Source organism: Agelaius tricolor, unplaced genomic scaffold, assembly GCF_023055355.1.
Source record: "Agelaius tricolor isolate 1412-34295 unplaced genomic scaffold, bAgeTri1.0.p SCAF_4, whole genome shotgun sequence".
Classification (NCBI taxonomy): domain Eukaryota; kingdom Metazoa; phylum Chordata; class Aves; order Passeriformes; family Icteridae; genus Agelaius; species Agelaius tricolor.
The window spans coordinates 44,892,030-44,917,387 of NW_027269264.1; the positions used below are offsets into that span (position 1 = coordinate 44,892,030).

The 25,358-nt window shown below is 39.4% G+C and overlaps 2 protein-coding genes across 3 annotated transcripts in view; both read left to right on the plus strand.

The window, feature by feature from the left end:
• Window positions 1-531: 531 nt before the first annotated feature.
• Window positions 532-22,009, plus strand: PRKAA1 (protein kinase AMP-activated catalytic subunit alpha 1). The gene is given in 10 exon segments (XM_071425489.1): window positions 532-627; window positions 630-918; window positions 6,470-6,611; window positions 8,452-8,545; window positions 10,229-10,373; window positions 12,058-12,145; window positions 13,020-13,244; window positions 15,794-16,280; window positions 16,663-16,789; window positions 18,853-22,009. Coding segments are annotated over 10 exon segments (1,938 nt in total). The 3' UTR covers window positions 19,098-22,009.
• Window positions 22,010-22,958: 949 nt separating this feature from the next.
• TTC33 (tetratricopeptide repeat domain 33) overlaps window positions 22,959-25,358 on the plus strand; it is a 52,660-nt gene continuing 50,260 nt past the window's right edge. Inside the window, exons 1-2 of one of the 2 annotated variants that reach the window (XM_071425490.1) lie at window positions 22,959-23,107; window positions 23,284-23,512. In XM_071425490.1, the coding sequence (XP_071281591.1) occupies window positions 23,292-23,512 (221 nt within the window). In that variant the 5' untranslated portion in view covers window positions 22,959-23,107; window positions 23,284-23,291. Of the gene's footprint in view, window positions 23,153-23,283; window positions 23,513-25,358 lie in introns of both variants that reach the window. The other variant, XM_071425491.1, reaches the window with a different exon arrangement.

Consider the following 25,358-nt stretch of genomic DNA (forward strand, 5'->3'; position numbering starts at 1 on the left):
ATACGAGACAATAAAAACCAAAGAGTTACGGACAGTCCGGTTCCCTGTTTCTGGGCAAAATAAGCCCAAGAAAGGACACCCATTAACAGAGGATTAACCCTTAAAAGCAATAGCCTATTGCATATTCATACACCTTATACATGAAGCATAAATTCCATTCAAACACAGGATTCTGTCTGGTCATCGTCAGCTTCTTCCCCTTAATCCTGACGGCGTCTTCAGGGCTGAGTGAGGCGGGAATAAGTTCATTTCTTCTGATAATGGAGCAATAAATTCTCTTTCTCTGAAAGATTTACGTGTCCTGTGGCTGCTATCCGGTGCGAGTACCTCATTCCTTTCTTTAAAAAAAAATATCCCACATACATAGTTTCTATTTTAACTACAAAACTACATTTATCATACCATTAAAATGTTAATACAGCACTACTAATCAATACAACATAATAAATATAGTAAATATCTGCTAGAGCCATATAATATGCACTTTTCACACAAGGTTATTGCAAATAGAGATTTCGGAGGTCCGTTTTTATGCAAGGCTGCCACTCTTGACCAGCAGCCCCGTACGCGCCGCCATCTCCTCGCTCCGCAGCGCTCCGCAGGGCCCGCTCTCCCCCGGGCAGGGCCCGTGGGCCGGCCCGGCCTCCCCCGAGAGCCGCAATGGTTCGTCCTTGGGCAGGGCGGGCGGGCGGGAGGTGTGCCGTTCGCTTCCGGGTTCGGGTGCGGGCGGGCGCTCTGTGGTTGCTCCTCCCCACCAGTGCTCTGGCCCGGCGCGCGCGGGCGCTATGCGCAGGCTCGGCCCTTGCCTCAAGATGGCGGCGGTGGCGGATAAACAGAAGCACGAGCACGGGCGGGTGAAGATCGGGCATTACATCCTGGGGGATACGCTGGGTGTCGGCACCTTCGGCAAAGTCAAGGGTGAGTGGGGCCGCGGGGCCATCGGCGGCCCTTCAGCGAGCGCCGCTCGGAGCGGGGCTTGCAGGGGCTGAGCCGCCGGGGTGGGACTTGCGGTCCCGCTGCGGGAGGCAGCGGCTGGGGCAGAAACAGCTTCCTCGTCTGTGCTTGCGGAAACAACCGCTGGGAGCTAAGTGCTGCCTCTGTTCAGAGCAACACCGGGCATGTAACGAAAGCAGGGAGCCTAAATCCTCGAAGCTTCGTATATTGCATTTTGATGCTCAAGTACGCACTCTCGATGCCCTTGTAAGGAAGGCAAGGTTTCTCTCTCTACAGAGAAATAAGTTTAAGAAGATGGGTCTGAGATTGTTGGATTAGTTGGCAACTGATGTGCAGATACGGAAGAACTTAATGTTTAATCTGCTTGACCAGTGGTTGGCAAAGTTTGTTTCTTTCAGCTCATATTTAAAAATTTTCCCCTCTTAGGGCTATGGATGCCATACGGCTTGTTTGAAGGCTATTAGAAATAAGGTAGAATTTAAACTTCCCCATAGTGCCATGCACCGCAGATGGCGGGACTGTGCATTAGTTTACACTGTTCCTGCCACGTTGTTTGTGAGAACTTCAAATATTGGGGCAAACAAATCAAAAACATCCTTTCTCAAATGAGTAGAGCTAGGCTTAGGCTGTATTCTTCATAAGAGTTGTGCGGGTTTTTTTTGGAGGGGGGGCTTGGGTTTTTTTTTAAGACGGTTTTTTTGGCTTTTTTTTTTCTTTTTTTTTGTTAATTTAATAGGTGCATAAAAAACTCAGCTTTTTTTCTTCAGTGTAGATAACCCATTGTTTTTGCTCTGCACAAGCTCTTTTAGGTACTGACATATCCTGAAAAAAATTAATAATGTATAGTAAATAGGATGATATTTTGCTCTAGGAAGGCAGTAAAAAATATTTGGAAAGCACAGCCCTTCGAGTCTCTTTTTCAAGAGAAGCTTATAAAAGGGACAGCCCCAGCCATTTGGGAGCCGAGACAAATCCCCCCAGCCCCATCTGGCAGCTGGGGTACCATTTTTTTCTATACTGAAATGAATACTTCCTTGAGTAGAGGAAAAAAAAAGTAATGTAGCAGAGAAGCATTAGGTTCTATTTCCTCATGGAAGGACTTCCTGCTTGAGGGGAGGGGTCAGAACTGTGTTTGTTATGTGTTTTTTTTATCCAGCACACTGAAGAAGACTAGGATTGACATACCATCAATGTTCTAGTATGATCCTCAGTTTAGGAGAGCACTGTTGCAGTACTGCTTTTCTTGTCTCCATTTGATGTACTGTTGTCTTGCTTCAGCTGTGCTTAATGAAGAACATTTTATCTATGATGCACTGATTTTCCTCTTGACCACACATTTTCTTCATTTAATACTGGATCTGCCATTGTTTTTCTGTTGTCATAATTTCCTTCTCTGGTGATAGGGTTTCGTCAATTGACATAAGGTGAAAAACGTGTTCACTTCTTAAAATTCAATTAGGATATACCTTGAGCTCATGTAATGTAGGGCAATGTAGGCAAATGGCTAAGTGAATGTTTTATTCTAACAGGGGTGGCAGCCTGAAAAAATTGGACTGGAAGATCAGTGCTTTATTTGGTAATTGTGAAAGGTCTCCTGCTGTCGCTTTCAGATGAATTCATGCTGCTGGTAGCTGTCACTGGTGTGATTCTGTCACTTTATCATTTTCACCTGGCTGTGCTACTCTGAATGAATTGGTTTACCTGATTGTGCCTCAGATGAGCAGTTGCAAAAATGCTGTTCCTAGCCATCATGTAGACAAAGCTAAAATGCCACTAAAGTGGAAAGCTGAGGTGGCAGAATACTGAATATAAACCAATTGTATGAGACACATTCATGTTCAGACTTCGCTAGGATTCAGTGTAAATTCATCTATTCCTATTTCCATATATTTTTTTAGCACTGCCAATGTTTTCTGCTGAAACTAGATGCAAACTTTATTTCCAGATACTTTTTTTTTAAAGTTATCTTTGATAAAAGGAAGGGTACTCGGGCTTCCAGTGGTCCTTACTGAGACTTATAAGGGATGTTACTTAAGGCTCTAAATACACAATAGTTGTTCCAGCTCTCTATATCTAGAGTACCAACACTGTTCTGTATAGATTGCAAACCAAGTGGTCTGGGTCAAGGCAGCAATGAGACATCTGGAAATGAGCAGTGCAAATCAGTATGGTATCTAATGTTGTGCAGCAAGATGGCTTTGCACAGCACAAACTATTGTTGTTTAGGGTTTTTTCCCATGTTAGTGAAAATATTTGTATAGCTCATACTCTTTAAAACTTCCCTCTGAGCTTTGGATTGGCTTTTTGGCTTGCTGCAAATAGTTTCGTGAAGTACAACATAGCCTTCGGATTACTTTTTTTCTCTAAAAACTTAATGACTGATACCTGTATTTCATAAGTATGTTGTATTTGGTCTGCATGGCCTCAAAATAAGTTTTTTTCCAATTGAAGAACTGTTGAACAAGATAGAGACTCTTCCTCCTTCACTTCTACAGTTAATAATAAGTCACTGCTGCTTTGAGACTCTGTCACTGTCGTGAAAATCTTGATGCTATGCAAAGCCATAGTGAAGTTTGAAGGCAATTAGTATTGTCAGGAAAAAAAAAGGAATATACTAGATCTGTTAATTTAATTTTTTTTTTTTGCAGAGATTATTTTGAAAGATTGATAGCCAGTTGAGGATTAGGGTACATTCCCTTTTATAGGTAAAACTTCCATCAAGTGGTAATGCAAAGTAGATTTCAGGAAGGTAACACTGTCTGCTTATGTTTCTACATGATGTTATCATCTGGCGTGATGCTTTCACTTCTATCCTAATGTTGAATTCAAAAGTGTCAGCAGTCTGTTACCAGTTGGTATCTGCTGTTTTACCGGTAACAGATACCTTGAACTGTATCCAGGAAAAGCTACATGTATCTTAAAAGGCTAGGTTTGTTATAATTTCAAATTGAATGAAAGTAAGCCAAACGTTTCTGAAGAAAATAGAGATTGAATTTGAAATGTCTTAAGCAAGAGAATAGGCTTTTGGGGATCTTTCTGCACCAGCACTGAACCACAGTATGTTTTCATTACAATAATTTATTCAGAGCTGGTGGAGTTGAAGAAGCAGAAAATCTTGTTTTCTCCCAGTCAGTGAATAAAATTAAGGCTTGAGGCTCACAGCCTTGAAGGCTGTGACAGCTAGAATTGGTTTGTCAACTGCATATGTTACTGTTTAATTACTTTGAAAGAAAATTGTTTTGAAAAGCTCTTTTCTTGTTTGCCTTGCATATTGAGCATACACTGTAGCTAATGAATTACTCTCTAATGTTTTTCTGAGTGCTAATGGAATTCCAGTCTAAGGTAGACTGACAAGTCAGAAATGAAACAAAGCAGCTTAAAAAGGAGATTTTATAACCCAGTGCATATCAGAACTGTGTATTTATGTCCTAAGCTGTAGACTTGGTCAAATATGTATGCTACTTACTGTAATAAACACCATCTTAAATGTACTTTGTACAGCAAAAGAAGATGAAGATTCATGTGTTTGACCAAAATATTTTTGCTTGGTTTCTAAGAAGTTGTTTCTTACTAACAAAAACCAATGTTACATTTTAACTTACTGATTCAAGTTGTGGGGGTTTTTTGGTGTTTTTTTGTTTGTTTGCTTGCTTTGTTTGGTTTTTTTTTTTCAAATAATCTGGTGTACATCAGTTCCCATTATAGATGGGTAAAGACTTTACAATTAGAGTAGTTGCTTTTCTAATTTTTATAATTTTTTATGATTTACTCCTGAGGGTGATATAATTTGTTTCATTCCTTTAAACTGCAATCACATTGAAAGAAAATAAAGGGAATGTAACTGCTTTGATTGTAAGTCTGGTTCAAAGCAAATAATTCTCATACATTTCTAGGCACTCATCTGCCACTGCTTTGTGGTCTCTCTAGAACTTGCTATAGATTCCAGCTTTGTCCTGCATTCCTCAGTAGTGCAAATATGCCTGCCCAGCACTTTGTTTATTGTTTATTATTCTGAATTAGGGGATGTCTTTTCATCCTAATCAGAGCTCTTTTGTTTTTCCATGTGCTAAACGTATCTCAGTGCAGCATTGTGATGGTTCTGGGTCTTGGGTAATCCACTGTTTAGTTCCCTACAGGAATTCAGACTGCTTAATTTTATAGGTGGCTGTCTAGTAAGAAAAAGCATGCAGATGCTTATCAATATCTTCTGCCTTTGCTAAGAACTTCTCACTTGAATTGGTTTTTTGCTTGATATAGAGGCAGAAGGCAGCAGGAAGGTATATTGTGCTGGAATGGGACTTACAGATTAATGGGTGTTTGTTTATTCTATCCAAATTATCTGTTGAACACAGAAAGATTTTTGTGGATCACTGCTGTTTAATCACAGCTTCCCATGGATATATAAAAATAAATCTTGAAGCCCAGGGCTTATTTAAATTCTCAAGTGAGGGTAGGCACCCAAATGAGTGAGTATTGTGTTCAGCACACTTCTGTTACAAATGTTTATTTGTGTGGACAAGGATGAGCCATGCATGTGTCTGGAGAATCTGGCTTATCTTTGGAAGGTAGAAGTCAGGGTGGCAAATAAATGGTGATGTTATAATCACTGCATGTGGCAGCCATGCAGACAGGGAAGCCTTCTAGTAAAAGAGATACTTAGCTTCTCAGTGTTCCATCTGTGATTGTGTTTTGGGTTTAAGAAAAATATTCTCATGGATTTTGCTGTATCTACTCCCAAGAGCACTTGCAAAGTTAGGGACTTTAAGAGAGGTAACTAACTGTGAAATAGTTTATACTTTTAGCTTCTCTATTTAAAGAACAGTGAAACCGTCCTTAGTTTCTTTTCCACTTCTAGGAATGCATTAGGTTGCATGTTTTTCATTGTTTTTCCTTGTTTCTGTTCTATTTTTGTGCATTTCTTGTCACATTTGCCACTTATTTAAATAGAACAAAGCTCTGGTGTTAAGTGCACAGAATGTGGAGCTGTCAGACTGCTCCAAGGACAGATACATTTTTATAAGTAAACTGATCAGGTACTTACACTGGTGATTCAGAGCAATTGCTCTGTGTGTGATAGGAGTGATCCTTGCAGATGAAGTAGAGAAGGTACAGGAAAACATGTTTGAATGGGTTGCCAAGCAAGCCAAAAGCTTGGAGTGACTTACAGAGTGAGTGGAAATGCTCTCTCTAATTAGCAAGGATGGCAGGGTTTGGGGATATGCTTTGCCTTTTTTTTTTTTTTTTAAACCAATATTGCAAAAAATGTTATGCTGCAAGACTTCTGCTGGTTAGGATTAAGGAATTTCTTACATGTATACGTCTTGTAATGATAGAATTGTGGAAGAAATTGGAGTAGGGCTGAAGAAATTCCATATCATCTGGTTTGCAACCTTCCCAAAGATAATGGGGAACTGTGGAATGCTAGTGTCTTAACTTGGCTACATTCAAAAAGGAGAAACAAAGTCTTAGCTGAGCAATTGAAAACCTTGACTAAATACTTCCTTGTTTCTTGCAGTTGGAAAACATGAGCTAACTGGGCATAAAGTTGCTGTGAAGATCCTGAATCGACAGAAGATTCGCAGCCTTGATGTTGTAGGCAAAATCCGCAGGGAGATCCAGAACCTCAAACTCTTCAGGCATCCTCATATAATTAAGCTGTAAGTTTTGCTTACTGTAATCAAGCTTACTTAGACAGTAATCTCTTTTTGCTCTCACTGATCTGAAATACATTTAAAGGGCAATACTACAAACAGTAGTATTACTTTGTTATTATAATTATACTTATCTTGTCAGAAAAGTAACCAGCTTCAAAGTATGCAACTGTGCCCTCTGTAATGTGTTTTTACAAAGCTGGGTTTTACTGCAGGCTGGAGAGTTTCCATTAGATCTTTGTTTCAACATTCTTTGGACAGGTGTATGAGTAATGTCATGACAGATATTTCTGGTAGCAGTCATCTCTGAGTTTAGTGGCTACTTCAGCTTTTTTTTCTGTTTATGCTTGATTTTTTTTTTCTCCTGCTTGGAAAATGAGTTACTAAGAACAAGAGTGTAAAGGTCATTTCTATAGCAAGTTTATTGTATCTTTTCAAAGTGTTTTTAGTGATGTGCTGCTCATTGATATGTTTTTTTCAGTGTAGGTGGTGCTCTGCAAGATTTTTCTGAATTAAGGATGTAGAGTTTGATAAATCTGATTGCTATTTCAGAAATCTTCAGTGTAGTGGATACCCTTTGTCTAAATGTGGTATTTAAAATATGCCTGATTACATCTGTTAGTTGATCAATAGTTCATCAGTGGATTCCAGAGTAAAACTATGTCCCAGAGTAGACACCCTCGTGTCTCATCTGTGGTAATAAATTATAAGTAACATTGATTTTCTTTGACTCTAATTTCCTGTTAAAATATTCTGCACTTTCAGAGTGTGGGTGACTTCCACTTTCTTAGTCATGATGTGGGTGGTTGTTTTATTGGTGGAATTTTGTCTACAGACCCCACTGCCACTGGCAGATGCCACGTTTCTGCACTCCCTTTAATTGAGCAACAGCTGTTACACTGAAGCTAAATTACACTTTGTAAGGTCAACTCACCCACTTCTTCAGTGAACTAGTTTTCAGAAGGCTGTTGAGCTGATTTGTCAGCAAAATTGCTAGTGCTTTCAGTTAATCTGTGAATGGGTCCAAAGGGCATACCCATAACCAGAATAGAATAGGAAGTGTCAGTGCACCAAGTGACATACCCAGGGGGAAGAGGAATGTGTGCTTGTACACATTCCTACACATAAACTGGAGACAGTTTAGCAGATTTGAGATGACAGTTTCTTTCTCAAGGAATCACAGAGAAAATTTTTTCTTTTGCATATGGAATGCTGTAAAGAGAATAAATGAAACAATTTTTAGGTAAGGATATTAGAAAAAATAAAAATCTCTTAAATTTTGATTTTGTCCTTAAACTTGTTATTTCAAAGCTTCAAAGTTGTGGTTTTAGAATATAATTGAAGTAGAATGATAAAAATATAACAACCAGAGATCAATACTCTTAACAGTCATCATTATTAAGGGGAATTTTTTCCCAGTCTTGAAGTACATTTTTCATTTATGGCAAATTAATTTTTTTGCATGTTAATGTTGAAAAGTGTGTATTTTTGCAATACTAGCCAAGTCCTTTTGAAGTCCCTTTTCACTGCATCAAGCTGTTGATGAGGCAGCACTGTCTTACACAGTCTTATAGTCTTAAAGAAATCACTTGTCCCTCTGAAAGAGCAAGGACTGATATTCCTAATAGGGATTACAAATTTTCTGCTTGTTTTTGCAATGATGGCATCACACAGTGAAAGGAGGGTAAAAAGCTTCTGAGAAATATTGTCATTCCAGTAGCTGTAGATTGATTGTAACTATTTTAAAGTATATTTCTTATCTCATTATTTGTATGGCTTTGGTTTTAACTAAATGTAACTAGTGTTTTACTGAGTGTGTAGACTAATAGATACCTTCTCTTATCAGGTACCAGGTCATCAGTACACCCACTGACATTTTCATGGTGATGGAATATGTTTCAGGAGGAGAACTGTTTGATTATATCTGTAAAAATGGAAGGGTAAGAAGTAGTCCAGCTCTGCAAATCGCTGACTTGCATTCTGTTATTGCATTTGCAATGTTCCTGTGTCACTCTACACTGAAGGGACAGACTTCGGGGTATCTTTTGGGTATCTAAGTCAGAATGATACAATAAAAAGTTTTCTCAAAAGAATATTATGATTAGTGTAGCACGAGATTTATGATTAGAGTAGCACAGGATTTCTATGAGCAGAATGAATATACTATAATTTATAAGTAGTGTAGTACAGAATTTTTACACAACCTTACTTGGGATATCTATTCACCTAGACCCTCTGTACATCTGGTCAAATCTTAATGCATATTTTGCTGTATTCGTATAACAGTCACAGTCTAGCCTTGAAAGTCCTAGGGATGAACTCAAGTTCAGAGGAAGCAGAGGGTGCTGAAAATGTCTGTGGCCACTGAGAAGTCACAGGTTTCATTCCCATTTAGGACTCATAACTGGTGTTAAAGACATCAAACTCTGGCTGCTGTAGCAGTTCCATATGCCATGACAGTCATCCATGTCTCTGTGCCTGAGAACTAAAGGCTGGTAATGCAGCAGATAATCAGCCCTGCACCCAGGAATCTTGAGGCTGGTAGGGAGGGGAAGAAGAAAACTGGTTTATTTGCTTCACAGGACCTCCAGGACCTGATAATGAGGCAGAGGGCATGAACACATGACTTGCATGGTCACAGAGTGGCTGCTTGCCTCACTAAGTGGCGTTAATTAAGATAACCAGATTATCATGGGCTGGGAGCAAGGGGTATTGGTTACACCTTGTTAAATGTGGGTGTGTTTTCTTGTATTCAGTTTCAATTTTGCTGCTATCAATTAAAATATATTTTATGACTGTGGCTTTTTTTTTTGAAAGTACAAATGGTTATATGTTAACACATTTAAAATCTTCATGTGTGACTTTGTCATAGCATTCTTCCTTTCTACTAATCTGTTAATTTACAGTGGCTGGGAATAAACCAGATGAATATGTACCCAATTGGAGGAGCTGAAAACTGTTTCTTTATATATCCCATTATTAGAAAGCTACCATTGTCCCCTTATTACTGTCTTCTACTATTAGAACAGCTTGTGTGAAAGATCTGAAGTCCCTTTTTACAGACTAGATATATAGGATACTAGAGTTGCTGGGACAAACTGATATGGATTATAGGTCTTTGTAGGAAATACCCACCTAAGTCTGCTGTTTGGGACTAGCTGCTGAGAGCATAAATAGCATCTGAAGTTAATAATTTCTGTACTGCATTTCAGCAGCTTTTGCTAGCTTAAATATCAAACTGATAATTCCAGTTATACAAAGCTAAATGTTTCAGTGCTAATGTTTCTATTTAGTGAGCATGTAACATCTGTCAAACCCAATTTCTAAAGTGTCAATAAGAACTTCCAGTGACTTTCTGAGTAAGTGGGCATGTTTTGTTTGAGTCAATTTAGAGCTGTGGTACAAACAAACATGGTATAAGATATGAAGCTGCTTGCTACTAGTTCTGATAATCTATAAGAGTATCTATGAAGCTATGTAAAGTATCAAATGATAAGTATAATTTAGAGTTATATATAGTTATACACAGTTTAGGTCATGGAAAGTTTCCTCTGGCTAGTAAAAATGAAAAACAAGTTAACTTCCACTGTCTCTTAATTATTTAAAATCTTTGTCTGTTGTAGCTTGATGAGAAGGAAAGTAGACGTCTGTTTCAGCAAATCCTTTCTGGTGTGGATTACTGTCACAGGCACATGGTAGTGCATAGAGATCTGAAGCCTGAAAATGTGCTTCTTGATGCACACATGAATGCTAAGATAGCTGACTTTGGTAAGTATTGCTTTTTTTTCTATCTGATTGCATTTCTGGTGTTAGATCTTGTTAATAATGACAGGAAATGTTAAACAAAGTATGTATAGTTTAATATCTCTGTGGTGCGATACAACAGAGGAACATAAAGAAAATAGATGTAAAGCAAAATAATGTTCTTGCACATTTATTGAACTTGTTTTCCTTTCAAGCTTTCTTGCTTTCTCTTGAGGTATTTTCTGTGACTGGCTGAAATTGTGGACTGATTAGTTTGGTTTCACTTAATATATTTTCTCTGAAATGCTAAGTGAACTTAGTTTCTGACCTTTCTTCTTCAAAACTCACTCCTTTTCTGTTTCACCATCTGTAAAATGTAGATGCTTAGTTCTCCTGGAAGAACAGTGCAGGGGTAATTCACCTTCAAGAAGCCACAGTGTTATAGAAAAATACACTAGTCTTCCTGATTTGTTATGCCAGCTGTTCATGTCACAGCTGCAGAGAAGCCTTGAAGCTAGGTCTTGGAACCATCTGAGTCAGGAAACCTCACCTGACTACTCACATATAAGCGTAGTAAGGTATCCATATTAATGTGTCATGACAGATCTCTGTAGACATAGTGGATAATACCTGCTTATGTAAGTCTCATGTGAAAGGTGTTAGGTAATGCTGAGTATGCAAAGTATATTTTAAAAGTATGGGGTTCAACTGTGTGGGCCCTGGGAATCATATTGGTTTCTCATGTGAAGAAATTATTTTGGTGAAATGGCTCACATGGTAAAGAAATGGAGTACAGTAACTTACAAAAACATCTTCCTGTAACTTAGCATCAGCAAAACTGTAGCACTCATTTATTCATGAGCGGTGTAATAAACAAGAGCTTAATAAAAGCTTTTGTATGTTAGAATATGAAAGCTAGCCAAGCTGTACTCTTTCCCCTCCACATTCCCTGCTGACCCATAAAAGGGCATAATTCCTTCTTGGAGATTGAGTTCTTTGGTTTATGGTAGTCTTGATCATGCAGCCTCACTGAGGAAACTAGAAGAAATTTTCTACAGTTAGATTAGACTATACTGAGTGCTGGTGAATGCAGGTGGCCTGGTTCTAAAGCACATTTCTGTTGCTTACAGAGTATCTGAAAAGCAAACTACTAAACTGTAGTGATGCAGGAACCAGGTGCATAATGTAGGGGTGTAAATTGTAGTAAATTCATGTTTACTCTTCAGTAAAGTTAACCCCTCATGTTTACTTTCTTCTGTGTAACCTCTAACAGAATTTTCAGGAATCCTGTGGTAGCATTTCCCACTTTGGCATTTTAGAAGCAAATGGGAATTTTAGTACTTCCTTGTTAATGACCAAAATCCTATCTTGCTATACTGCTTCATCTCCCTTTTAGCAACTTTTTTCTCTGTCATGCCTGTGTCATCCAAATATAACTGTTCTAGACTAGTAATGAATATGTTCTCAAATATCTCTAGGCTGTGGGCAGTAATGGATTGATGTTACTCAGATTTTTGGTAAAATACATGGAGGATTATGTGGCATGCTCATATAAAAATTCCATAATTCCAAACAATGCTATTTCTTAACTGGAATAAATCTGTTCGTTTTCTAATTTGAATCACTAGTCGTTTGTTATAGGTGGTATATGCAGTGTGAAATAATTTTGCTCCCTCAATTTTTAGTAGTTACTCTTATACACTTTCAGGTCTATCAAATATGATGTCAGATGGAGAATTTTTAAGAACAAGCTGTGGTTCCCCTAACTATGCTGCACCAGAAGTAATTTCTGGAAGGTAGTTTCTTTTATATTGGATACATGTATGCATGTACTTCAGTCATGTTGCTGCTTGATTTTAAAGGGTACAAAAGTAGTTCCGTTGACAAGCTTTATGCTGAGAAACTGAGGGCTGTTAGTGGTATTGATAATTTTTAAAATATTTAAAGCTTTTGTGAACTAGAGTTGAATAGTTCCTGGAAGGTAGAGGTGATGTCTAATGCCCCAAATGCATTGTGTACACTCTGCCTGAATTGCTGTAAAAATCTCATGTACAGCTCAGATCTTGGAAGCTGAGGTGCAGAGTTACAGGCAGAGTCTGCTGTGAAGTTGAGTATCAGTGAAATACATGCTGCAGAGTAGATACTCATATTTTGGAGGTAACTTCCCTTTTTGTAAACCATGATTGTCAAATCTGCTTTCAGCTACCTACCCTAATATTGCCTGTTGTTGATTGGAGGCCAGATGTCTCTTTTACTCTGGCAGGGGCACAGAATATGTGACATGTTCAGCTATATGGACTTGTCTTAAACTTTTCAGCCACGATTTGGGGGATAACTGACTTCGCACAGATTCCTCTAAAACATTGATAGCAATATATAACATGGGCTTTGTTAGTAGCTTTCTTTCAATTTGCCATTGTGCAAAATTTTACTATGAATTATTGTTACACATTAGAGAGAAAAAAGTGTACTTGTACCCTCTTATATATTAGAAAGGGAAGAGTACTGAAGTTCAAGGGAGGCACAGAATAGAACTGAAATGGTATAGTGCTTGCAAAATCAGTTGTCCTGAGTTCACATGCTTTTAATTACTGTGAGACAATGGAAAAATGACAGAAAACATATTTAAATATATTAAACACAAATCACTAATAATTATTTTTTTCACAGGTTATATGCAGGTCCAGAAGTAGATATTTGGAGCAGTGGGGTTATTCTCTATGCTTTGTTATGTGGAACACTTCCATTTGATGACGATCATGTGCCAACCCTTTTTAAGAAGATATGTGATGGTATCTTTTATACCCCTCAGTACCTGAATCCATCTGTAATTAGTCTTTTGAAGCACATGCTGCAAGTGGATCCAATGAAAAGAGCAACAATCAGAGACATTAGGTAAAACACTTGCTAATGTCTGATCACAAGATGCTGGAATTACAGTAGCACAAATATGCAGAACAAAGAAGTTATTCATAGAGCTTGTCCATGTTTTCTAGACTGAGATGAAAAATTCAGGTTGTGATGGCTTGGTTTTAGCTCTGATAGTGCTGATCTGCAGTAGACAATTAAGTATCTATTGGCAATCATAGTAAAACAAATTATACTATATATGGAAATTCTGAGACACTTTAGGTTTAAGACTGCCATAGTAAAGCTGTTTACTTGCATAATGGTTTGCAAAAATTCCAGTATATAGACTTCTCTGGGGGAAGTAAATTGTCTTTGCTGTTAGGAACTAGTGCTCTCTACTGTAAATGTCTCTTTAATCTGATGACTACTGCTTTTATTCCTATTTCTTCAGGGTCTGAAAAGTTATTTGTTAAGACTGTGAATATGCCACATGTAAGGCAACAATTTCTAGCTTCAAAGCACTGGCATGAATTTGTGTATGAATGGTAATTACTTCACCAAGTACTGATTAGTTAAAGTTTGTAGGTAGAGAGAGGCATCACGGGCTCCAGATTCCAAGAGATAATTCCGTAGCAGTTGATTGTGTTGCCAAATGTACACAGGATCAAATTTAAAAAAAGGTAGCTGGGACAAATGTACTTTACGCAGTAGCCTAATTTTCTTTGCAACAAGCTCTAAGGAAAGAATGCTATACTACCATAGTGAAAAAGCTGCTCCTTTTAGGGTTGGAAGTTAGGAAATGAGCAACTTCAGTTGTGTTAAATAAATAGTGTGTGGTAAAGAAGTGGTGTGAAACAGACATTAAAAAACGTTGGTTACAGAGCATGGCTGGAATTTGAATCCGAAACAGCTCTGTCCTATTACCCATGTGACATGTCACCTACAGTTTAAAGGACAAACTGAGTTTATTTGAATACCTTAGTTCTTCTAGGATTGTATGTATGTGCATGCAAGGGGAAAGGCCTGATGCCATGAACAGTAACAGTATTCCTCTGGGTTCAGTCATCCCAGCTATGGCTGAGCCTATGGCTGTTGTGATATGGGAAAATATTCTTCTGCTTCTAAATCAACTGTTTTTCTGATTAAACTATATTTTGCTCAGCACATTCATGCTGAGGCACAGTGTTCTCAGGGTCACACTGAGTGAAGCTTACTTCACTGTGCTGGTTTGGACTGGAATAGAGTTGAATTTTTTCACAGTAACTGTGTTTTGAATTTGTACTGAAAATAGTCTTGGTAACAGGTGGATGTTTTAGTTACTGCTGAGCAGGGCTTGCACAGAGATTTATCCGATCTCTTCCATGTTCCATTTTTTGCTGTACATGTTAAAGATTTAGGGGATTTTTTGCAATTTGCTGTGCTATGTAGTGCTTAGTGACTTTTTTGGGGGGAGGTTGGTTTTTTTTTGTTTGTTTGTTTTTTGTTTGTTTTGTTTTTTGTTTTTAGTTTGGGTTTTGTTGTTGGTGTGTTTTGGGTTTTTTTTGTTTTGTTTTTGTTTTTTTTTTATTAGAACATTGGCCTTGAGCTTAATCTGGTATTTGGGCTCTGTACTGAAGCTGTGACTGTTCTTTGAGTACCATCTCAGGGAGACAATTAACAATTACATAACTTTGTCCAATTTTTTTTTTTTTTTTTTGTGGAGCAAATATAGAATGGCACCTTCACTACATTCTTCTGTGATGTTTTCTCCCTCATTGCCATAATTTCAGTATCTTGAACATCTTTGGGCAGTCAAAATATTTCTACTGGTATTTCTTAGGAGCATAATTTAGACTTTTGGAAGATTTACAAGCTATTTTGGAACATCTCCCAGGCCTCACAGCAGTGTGCTTATGTGTGATAAGGCACGTGGGAGAAAATGTGCAGGTAGGACATGATAGAAATGGCATTTTATCATAAAGTGATAGAATGTTTGAAAGAATGATGCTGTTGCAAGGAGGCCTGGCTAATTAACACCGTGCTGGGACATGGCCTGCTCCTGTTGAACACTGCTCAATACTAATCAGCACCCTCAAGGAGAAGATGGGATTTTTGCGTCTGAAAACATATCAACAGACACTTTGGCTAAGACAGAAACCCAGCTTTCAACTATATCACTTGCTCCTATAACTAAAAGTAAACAACCAAAGAAAAAGTAATCTTGTTTGGTCAGGAATGAAGAAGCTTCTAGGAGGGAACAGGAGAGGGAAGCAGAAGGATCAGCTCTTTGTGCAGCAAAACAGTCACAAGAACAGGAGGAGGAAGGTACTGAAATTATAAATGAGAAAGTAACTACCTGATTCCTATCACTAAGCAATTTGTGAGATAACAAAAACATTTTTCTCAGTTTCCTGCAAAATGTCTAGTAAAATCTTGTGCAGGCAGTGCTTATTTTATGTACTGTTTTATTGTCTGTGCTACAAGGGTCTTGGACTGGCAACCATTATTCTTTCTTCCAGCAGAGACTAAAATTTATTTTATATTTTAAAGGAATTTCCTGTTAAAGATATTTTCTTTACTTATGTATACTCAGATTTTTTTATTTTTAAATTTAGGGAACATGAATGGTTTAAGCAGGATCTTCCAAAATACTTGTTCCCTGAAGATCCATCATATAGCTCTACCATGATTGATGATGAAGCCTTAAAAGAAGTGTGTGAGAAGTTTGAGTGCACGGAAGAGGAAGTGCTAAGTTGTCTGTACAGCCGAAATCATCAGGACCCTCTGGCTGTTGCTTATCACCTCATTATAGATAACAGAAGAATAATGAACGAGGCCAAAGACTTCTACTTGGCCACAAGTCCACCAGATTCTTTTCTGGATGATCACCACCTGTCTCGCCCTCACCCTGAACGAGTGCCATTTTTAGTAGCTGAAGCACCACGTCCTCGCCACACCCTTGATGAGCTGAATCCGCAGAAGTCAAAGCACCAAGGTGTAAGGCGGGCTAAATGGCACTTGGGGATACGGAGTCAGAGTCGACCAAATGATATCATGGCTGAAGTTTGTAGAGCAATTAAACAGCTGGATTATGAATGGAAGGTAACAAAATAAAGGACCTTTACAGTAAACAACAATACATTTTGGTTTGAGCTGTGTAGTTACATAGCCCAGACATCTGAAACTGTTTTCATATTCTGGCATTAATCTCATGTGCCTGTGCTGTTGGTGTTTGCTGTGCCAGAAGGGTGTTGGGGGGAGAATGTACATGCTGACAGGGAAAAAAAAAAAAAGCTAACATTTTCTCATGGGGATGCAGGAATATATTTCTCTTGGCTAAAAAAAAAAAACAATAACCCTCAAGTCCAACAGATAATGAAGTCTGAAATCACTTGAAAAATACTAGTGAGTTGAAAGGACAAAAACAGTATGCAGTGATTTTCAAGCAGTTCTGGTTAACTGACTCAAATCTCTTTCATACTAGGTTGTAAATCCATACTATCTGCGTGTTCGGAGGAAGAATCCAGTAACAAGTGCATATTCCAAAATGAGTCTCCAGTTGTACCAGGTGGACAGCAGAACATACTTACTGGACTTCCGTAGTATTGATGGTATGTGAAGAGTTACTTAAGTTAATTGAGTTCTAGGTGAAATCATTCTACTTGCAAACATGTCTTCATTTACTTATTTAGAAGTGAAGTAAGTGTTGCCCTTTCTTTATTTTAAATCAATCTAACCTGTATTAGTGTTTCCTTATTCCTTCCTGGACTAGTGTCCCAGTGATAGGTGCTTAGCTGCTGCATCTCATTTGCTTTTTTGCTATATCAGCTCCTGAGGAGCTCTATTTTTTGTCTGCATCAGAACTAATACCAGTAGTGCAAAAGGGGACAGGATTTTTGGAGGAGAGGCAACTTAAGCTGCCTTTGGAGCCTCACTCCAAATTTAAACATTAATTTAGATCTGAAGTAAGCATGTGAACAGTGTTTTCCAGTGAAGATAAGCATGACATCTAGGCATTTAAATTTGACTTGGACTGTACCTCATTGTACTGGGTCTGACTGAGATAGAGTTAATTTTCTTCCTAGCAGCCTACATGGTGCTGTTTTGGATCTGTGACTAAAACAGTATTGAAAACACACTGCTGCTGAGTGTTGCTCAGCAGCACTGGCATAGTATCCAGCCTTTCTTTTTCCACACTACTGTGTTGAGAGGGGAGCAACAGCTCTGCAGAGCTGAGCCATATTGAACAAAGGGATGTTCAATGCTGTATTATGTTATGCCTAGCAAAGAAAGGGCTTTTGGGGAAGGTAACCTTGAGACTGGTTGGGCATTAGCCTGCTTGGAGATAGTGAGAGGTTGCCTTTGCATCACTTTTTCCCCCCACACCTTACTTAAAACTGTTTATTTCTACCTGTGAGTTTTCTCACTTTTGCCCGTCCAGTTTTCTTCCCCTTTGCTCTGAGATATCAGCTGCAAGGCAAAATTAACCCACCAGTTCTACTAGTAGCTAAAATTTGAGGCAGGAATTTTGTGCTCGAAGGAACTAAAATCTTGAAAGCATATAGTTCAACCTGTACAAAAATATATTTTATGGAGTGACAGTAAAACAGTATACAAAACCTGGTTAGATGAAGTGAGCATAGGCGCTAAAAAAGACTGAACACTTGTTTATGGGCATAGTAGATAAAGGAAAATTACCTACAGCCACTGGTGTAAATGACATACCTAGGAAAACATTGCATGGAAAAAAAGGATATTTTTTTTTTTTGACTGCTTAGAGCCGTGCAGCTCTGGGAGGGCAGCCTGCTACAATCCTGGTTTCCACTTTTGAGGAAATACAACAAATCTCTGCCCTTGGATTGTATCTCTTCCAGTAGTTAAACTGATCTGACATTCCTTCTCTCTGCCATAGTTAACAGTTCTTTGTTCTCTTAACAATTTGTAAATTTAAGTAGCTTTGAGTAAACAAGAGGTATTGCCTTTTCACCAATTTCTCCTGAAATAATTTTTCAGAAGCGAGCTTAGAGCCAAGTTAATGTTCAGTATTTAAAATAAGAATAGAGATGCTTCATCAGAACACTACTATTAAAATGAAACTATTTTCTCTTCATACTGAAGGTAAAGATGAGTTGCTGCAGCCTAAATATACATTCTATGGTAAAAAACTTTCAAAAGAAAAGAATAAATGAGTGCAGATGCTAACTAGTGAAATGTTGTAATGAATTATCATAAAATACAAATAATAACAATATATAAATACCCAAAAGAAAACAAAAATAGAATAAAGTAGATTGTAGAAAACATCTACAAACTGCTATTGAACTTAATCTTATGATACTGACCTATTTTTGTTTTGAGTAACCTAAATTGAACAGTTGGCTGCTGAAATCAGTTTATGAAAAATACAATTAATATCTAGTTCTAATCTAAACTAGATGTAAATAGTTCTGAAGTGTGGTTCAGAGCACAGAAAGAATTAGAAAGAACATTTGCTGTTGTGCTACTATGTATACAAGCTTTTATTTTGTATCAAATGCTGTTTGCAAAAGCTGTTCAGTTATTAATCAAGATTTTAAAAGACAAGATTTTGAAGTGTGAGAAGGGAAGATATTTGCTCTTCCTAGAACTGAATTTTTTTTAACCAAATTTTCCTCTTCTCTTCCCTTGTTCCCAGACGAAATTGCTGAAGCAAAGTCTGGGACTGCAACTCCACAGAGATCAGGTTCTGTGAGCAACTATAAATCTTGTCAAAAAGATTCAGATGCTGATGCTCAAGGAAAATCTGCGGATACATCCCTTACCTCATCAGTCAACTCTTCGCTTGACTCTTCTACAGCTGATGTAACTCCAAGACCAGGGAGTCATACAATTGAGTTTTTTGAGATGTGTGCAAATCTTATTAAAATACTTGCACAGTAATTTTGAAGATGGGCTTATTTCTTTTAGAGCAATAAGCATGCCTAAATCATAGTCAGATGCTTCCAATTATAATCAAGTGAAATTAACTAAGGCGCTGAAAAAGCTAGCCACAGAATGCAACTTGCACGGGGATAAAAATTATTATGGGCAGTTAACATGTATTATTTTGAAGCTGGAGTGAATTCTGATTGCCTGCTGTCCAATAGCATAACACAGGTACAGGAAATAACATGCCCTTTGGGTAGTGTTTGTAACATTTTACCTGGAGTGCAAAATAGGCTGCCTATAACATTTAAGCTAGATGGACCTCCTTGTTTTTTTATCTAGTTATACATATATCTGATGCACTGTAAGTTAACGTACACGTACTAGTTCAGTGATCTTAGTATGATTTCTTGGTCACCCTCTACAGTTGTGACTCAGAACTATCAGCATCTCCTAACAGATGTTAACGTGTTTAAACTGCTATGTTTCTTCCCCCTTATTTGACAAAAAATAATAAAGAATGCTATGATGTGTTACAATGTACTACTTCTAACAAAAAGTGTTATTAATTGCATGCAAATTTGGCCAGTTGGAAATGTGTAGCTGCTCTGTAATGAATTGAGGGTGAAAACTCTGTGGACAGTGAGTAGAATGATTGAGTCCATAACAGTGGCAGGAAACTGAATGCTGAGAAGATGTGGCATCCCATGGACTAAACCAAAATGTTGCTTTGTGGAGAACCTGTCAGGGAGCTCCTCCTTGTCTGTACATCTTATCTTAGTGTGGTAGCAGCACAGCAGCTCCCCACTGCAACTGCAGACCAAGAATCCTTTTCCTTAGAAACATGTCCCTGTAGTTAAGAGCAGAGCCTGAGGGCTGTTTCATGCTATTCCAGAATCTGAAATTTACAGGTTTTTAACATATATATTCATACTTTATTACAGCTGGTTATCACCTTAACTTATATTATACTATATAGTATTCAGTCTGAAGTGAAAACCACATACACAGGTTTCTAATATTTCCCAGGCAACCTCTATAGGAAACTCAGCTATTTAACTGAATCAAACAGTCTAACTTTTCAGTTGAACATTGAAAACTCATCATGACAACTTGAGTGCTAGAGTTCTTAATTGTAGATTGCAATTACCCATAATAAAAGTCATTCTGCATTTGTGGTGTTTGCAGCATTTCAGGAAAAAACCTGAACTTTGTATGTTAAAATCACAGGTAGTACTTGCATGAATATCTTTAGTCTCTTTAAATTGGATATAATTAGCTATGGTTCCATTTTCATCTAGCACTTAGACATAAGCAGTCATAAAATACTTAGGTTTGCATTCAAGACTTAATGCTTGCTTCAAAATAATATTCATGACCTACATAGTTTCAAAGGTTGCTCCCCCAGGAAGAGGCTGGAACTTCCAGGCATTACTGAGCAGTGAAACCTGGACTCTTCACATGGATGGAAATTCTTGCCAATGGCTGAGATTTTATCCATGGGAAACTGCTAGCTACAGATGTAGGATCAGTTAAATCCTGGCCAGCTGGCTGCAGCTCAGAAATTTGCATGCACAGAATCTGAAGAAACATAAGGCTGTTTTGAAGCCCCTGAACTGTTTTAACTGTATTTTGCACTGGTTGATAGTGAGGTCTGTCTCAGAGGTGGGTACAAGTTTACAACTTCCTTTTTTTTATCCTCATGTGTCACAGATGGTCCCTGTAGGGACATTGGTTGTATCACTGTGCTTTAAAATGGAAGATTTTCCAAAGTGGAAGTTAGTATCAGAAGTTGAGCCCCAAAACTTTAGGATGCTGGTGTGAGGGACCAGTTGCAAATCCTACAAAGAAGTCTGTCTTTAGTCTTGTACGAATTGGTACTGATGTACTGAATAAATCAATGTGTTCATTTTTGTTACCCTTTATTTTGGAATTAAGTATTGCACTTGTATAAACACTACAAACGCACAGGTTTTTAAATTGTAGCAATTCCTCATCTGGAATTGGTTTGGGATCACTTGCATGTATTGAACTATTTATAAATGTTATCTGCTCCTTGTAATGCTGACAACACATGCAAGGTGTAAAGATGCAAAATAGTTCTTAATTTTATATACCTTTTCAGCCCTCTTGTGTTTTAAGACAACCCTGGTTTGTCTTTAGTTTTGGTATCAGGAAGTTAAAGCAAGTTTCTGGCAGAAGTGTACAATATATGTAGTTGTAAATAAAAGTCCATTTTTATGGTAGATCAATTTTGATGGCCAAAGGTTTTCTGATTGAGATTTTTATAGGGAGGGGGAGGGGTAGAAAGGGGCACTAACAACCCAGTTGAACCCAGTTGCCTGTTGTGTGACTTTCCTATGCTTTGTAGATCTTGCTGTTGAAATTGCTTTCTTCACATGTTCCTACTGATCTTGCAGGCCTTTAGGATTGCACTAGAAGCTGCCAATAGGCTGTGAAATGAAACTTCACTGAGAGAGCTGCCAGAGTTGTAAGGCAGCTTATGCAGATACACAAACTGGTAAAGTGTATTACTCTGTATTCCCAAGCTTACTCCTGTTGGAGTACAATGAGTTACCTTGTCTTTGTATTGTAATTTCTTCAGTAACATGGATGAACCTGGGCTGTCCATGTGCAATATAAATCACTAGGTAATGGATAAAAATTCATCTTGGTGGTGCAATATGAAGAAAGAAAATCCTTTCATGTTTGTCTTGATATGAGTGTTTAATACAAACTTCGAGCTAAATTTTATTTTACCAGTTGATTACCATTGTAAGATACGAAGTCCTGTTCTTTAACAAAGATGTGCCTACTTCCTGTTAATTTCTTTTGAAAAAGCTGAATGGCTAAAATGCTTGTTTCTAACTGTATAACTTTTTAACCTTTCAAAACTAAAAACTAAGTAAACATAAAATACTGAACCATCTTGTTTGAAACTGTGTGTTTGCTGTTTTCTAGTGTTATATGTAGGTGGACAAGAACTGTTGTGCTCGTTTTAAAAGCAACAGCTACTACAATTACAGAAAAAGCAGCAACGTGACAAAATGACAGCAGATTTCCCAGCTGGCCAGGCCTGTGTACCAGCTATGCCTGCCTGATCCGACTGACCCTTTCCCCCTCGATCTTGTAAACTCTTGCGGCAGAAACGGAATTCGAGATGGAACAAACTCTGATCGCGTCTTTTGTGCCCCTGTGGTGATGCGCCTCCTCTCGCATCTTCACTCAGCCTTTCCCTCGCACCACGGATGGGGCTTTTCGCTCGCTATTGGTCCCTGCAAGGAGGGACCAGTTTTAAACACTGCCGCCCTGCAGTTCTAAACCCTGTCTTCTCTCTTTGTTTAGGGTTTTTAGTTGGTTTATGTGTTTGGGTTTTTTTTGGGGGGGAGGGGTTGAGATTTTTTGTTTGTTTGGGTTTTTGTTGTTGATTTATATCGCGTTTTTTAAATGCTTTTGGGGTTTCTGGAGGGTGGTTTTTTTTGTTTGTTTTGTTGTTTTTTTTTTTTTGTTTTTTTCTTTTTTTGGCGTGTGTGTGTGTGTGTGTGTTTAGTTGTGGTGGTGTTTTTTTCCCCGCGTAAAAAGCCGTGTTTGTGCGCCTGGCTCACTTCTCCTTACGGGCCTCCCCGGCCGGAGCCGCCTCTCCGTGGTGCGTGGCTGCTGTCCCAGGGCGGTCGGCACAGGCGGGGGACACTCCCGCCGTCCCATACCTGTCCCCGGGTGACACTCGAGCACCGCGGGCGGTGGCACTCCCAGGCCCGGCTGTTTCGTCCCCTCCGGTCCTGCTCTCTACCGCTGCCTCCTACGCACAGGAGCTGGGCAGCCGCCGGGCCCTTCACGGCATCCACACGGCCCTGCCCTGCCGCGCCGCGCCGGGGCGAACTACGGCTCCCGGCTGTCCCTGCCGGGGCCACGGGCACCGCCGCTGCCCTCGCTCCTTCCTGCTCCTGCTCCTGCCGTGCCGCCCCGCCTTTCCGCTTCCTGGCGCGGCGCTTCCAGCCGGGAGAGGAGGCCGGCGGCAGCGCCAGGTACCGCCGGGCCCTGCGTGCCTCAGGGACAGCTTAGTGCAGCCGGTCGGGTCAATTCTGTGTGGGGGAGTGCCGCGCTGTGTTACTGCTTTAGCTTCGAGATGAGCGAAGCAGTATTGTCCTGCTGTGTATTTAAAAGCAAAATTACCTAACTATTTAAAATGCATTCTTCCTAGTTCTCCAGATGGCTTCTTTTGGGTGGAAGAGAAAGATTGGTGAGAAGGTCTCAAAAGCTACTTCTCAGCAGTTCGAAGCAGAAGCTGCGGATGACAAGGATCTGGGTGACGATGACGATGCTACCTGGGTGCTCGCAGCTAAGAGGAGAAAGGAAGTTCTCTTAGAAGATTGTGTAAGGAAAAGTAAGGAGCTCAAGGATGAAGGTGCAAATTTGGCTGAAAATAGGAGGTATTAATGTTGTCTTACTCTCTTTTCATTGACTGAAAAGTTGCTTCATGATATTTTAATCCTTTCTCTAAACACTAGTAATTTCCTAGTATCTGCATTGATAGTTTCCATAATTTGAAAAGTGATAATTTCTTTCATTCTGCCTTTACTGTCTGGTACTGTCTGGTACAAAGTTTTTGTCTTTGGTGGTGTTATCAGCTGTGAAACAAAGTATATATTCCATCTTATCTTTGGATGTTCTCATAACAACAGCAGCAAAGATTGCCACTTGGGGCATAGTGATCATGAGATTATAGAGTTCTCTATATTTGGTGAAATCAGGAGGAACATCAATAAGACTATGACATTGGACTTCTGGAGCGCAAAGTTTGGCCTATTTAGGAGACTTATTCAGAGAGTTCCTTGGGAAGCAGCCCTTAAAAACAAAGGAGCCCAGGAAAGGTGGGCGTGCTTCAAAACAGACATCTTGAGGGCACAGGAACAGACTGTCCCTGTGTGCTGAAAGATGAGTCGATGAGGCAGACGTCCAGCCTGGATGGGAATTTAGGAATAAAAAGATACATAAAAATATCATGTTTGGAAGGAGGGTCAGGTCTCTCAGGGATTATTTAAGGGGCTTGCTAGGGAGTGTAGAAAAAAAAATTAGCGAGGTCAAAGCTCAGTTTGAACTTAATTTGGCAGCTTTTGTAAAGGATAATAAAAAAAGTTTTTACAAATATGTTAATGGCAAGATGGAAGGGTAAGACCATCCTTTGTTCTCTACTGGATGTGGGAGGGAACTTTGTAACTGCAGGTGAGGAGAAGGCAGAGGTGCTTAACACCTTCTTTGCCTCAGTCCTCAGGACAGCTGTCCTCCTGGGCTGGTAGATGGTGTCAGGGAGCAGAATGGTCCCCTTGTTATCCAGGAGGAGGCAGTCAGAGAACTGCTGACCTGCTTGGATGTTCATAAATCTGTGGGACCAGATGGGGTCCATCCCAGGGTGATGAGGGAGCTGGCAGATGAGCTTGCAAAGGCTGCTTTCCATCATTTACCAACAGTCCTGCTTCACTGGTGAGGTTCCAAATGTCTGGAAGCTGGACAGAGTGATGCCCATTCACAAAAAAAGGATTGGAAGGAGGATCCTGGTAATTATAGGTCAGTTGGCCTGACCTCAGTAGCTGGTAAGGTGATGGAGCAGTTTATATTGAGTGTGATCATGCAGCTCTTACAGGATGGCCGGGGTATCAGACCCAGCCAGCCTGGGTTGAAGGGTAGGTTGTGTTTGACCAACCTGGTCTCCTTTTATGGCCAGGTGACTGCCTGGTGGATGCAGGAAGGGCTGTGGATGTTGTGTCCCTGGACTTCAGCAAGGCCTTTGACACTGTCTCCCACAGCACACTCCTGGAAAAGCTGGCAGCCCACAGCTTGGGTAGGAGCACTCTGTGCTGAGTTCAGACTGGATGGATGGCCAGGCCCAGAGAGTTGTGGTGAATGGTGCTGCATCCAGCAGGCCTGGAGAAAAGGAGACTCAGGAGTGACCTTATCACTCTCTACAACTCCCTGAAAGGTGGCTGTAGTCAGGTGGGGTTGGTCTCTTTCTCCAGGCAGCAACTGACAGAACCAGAGGACACATTCTTAAACTGCGCCAAGGGAAAAGTAGGTTCGATATTAGGAAAAAGTTTTTTGTGGAAAGAATGATAAAGTACTGAAATGGTCTGCCCAGGGAGGTGGTGGAGTCACCATCCCTGGATGTGTTTAAAAAAAGACTGGATGTGGCACTTGGTGTCATGTTTTAGTTGAGGTGTTAGGGATGGGTTGGTCTCTTCCAACCTAGAGATTCTGTGATTACAGAGGTTGAAAGATGAA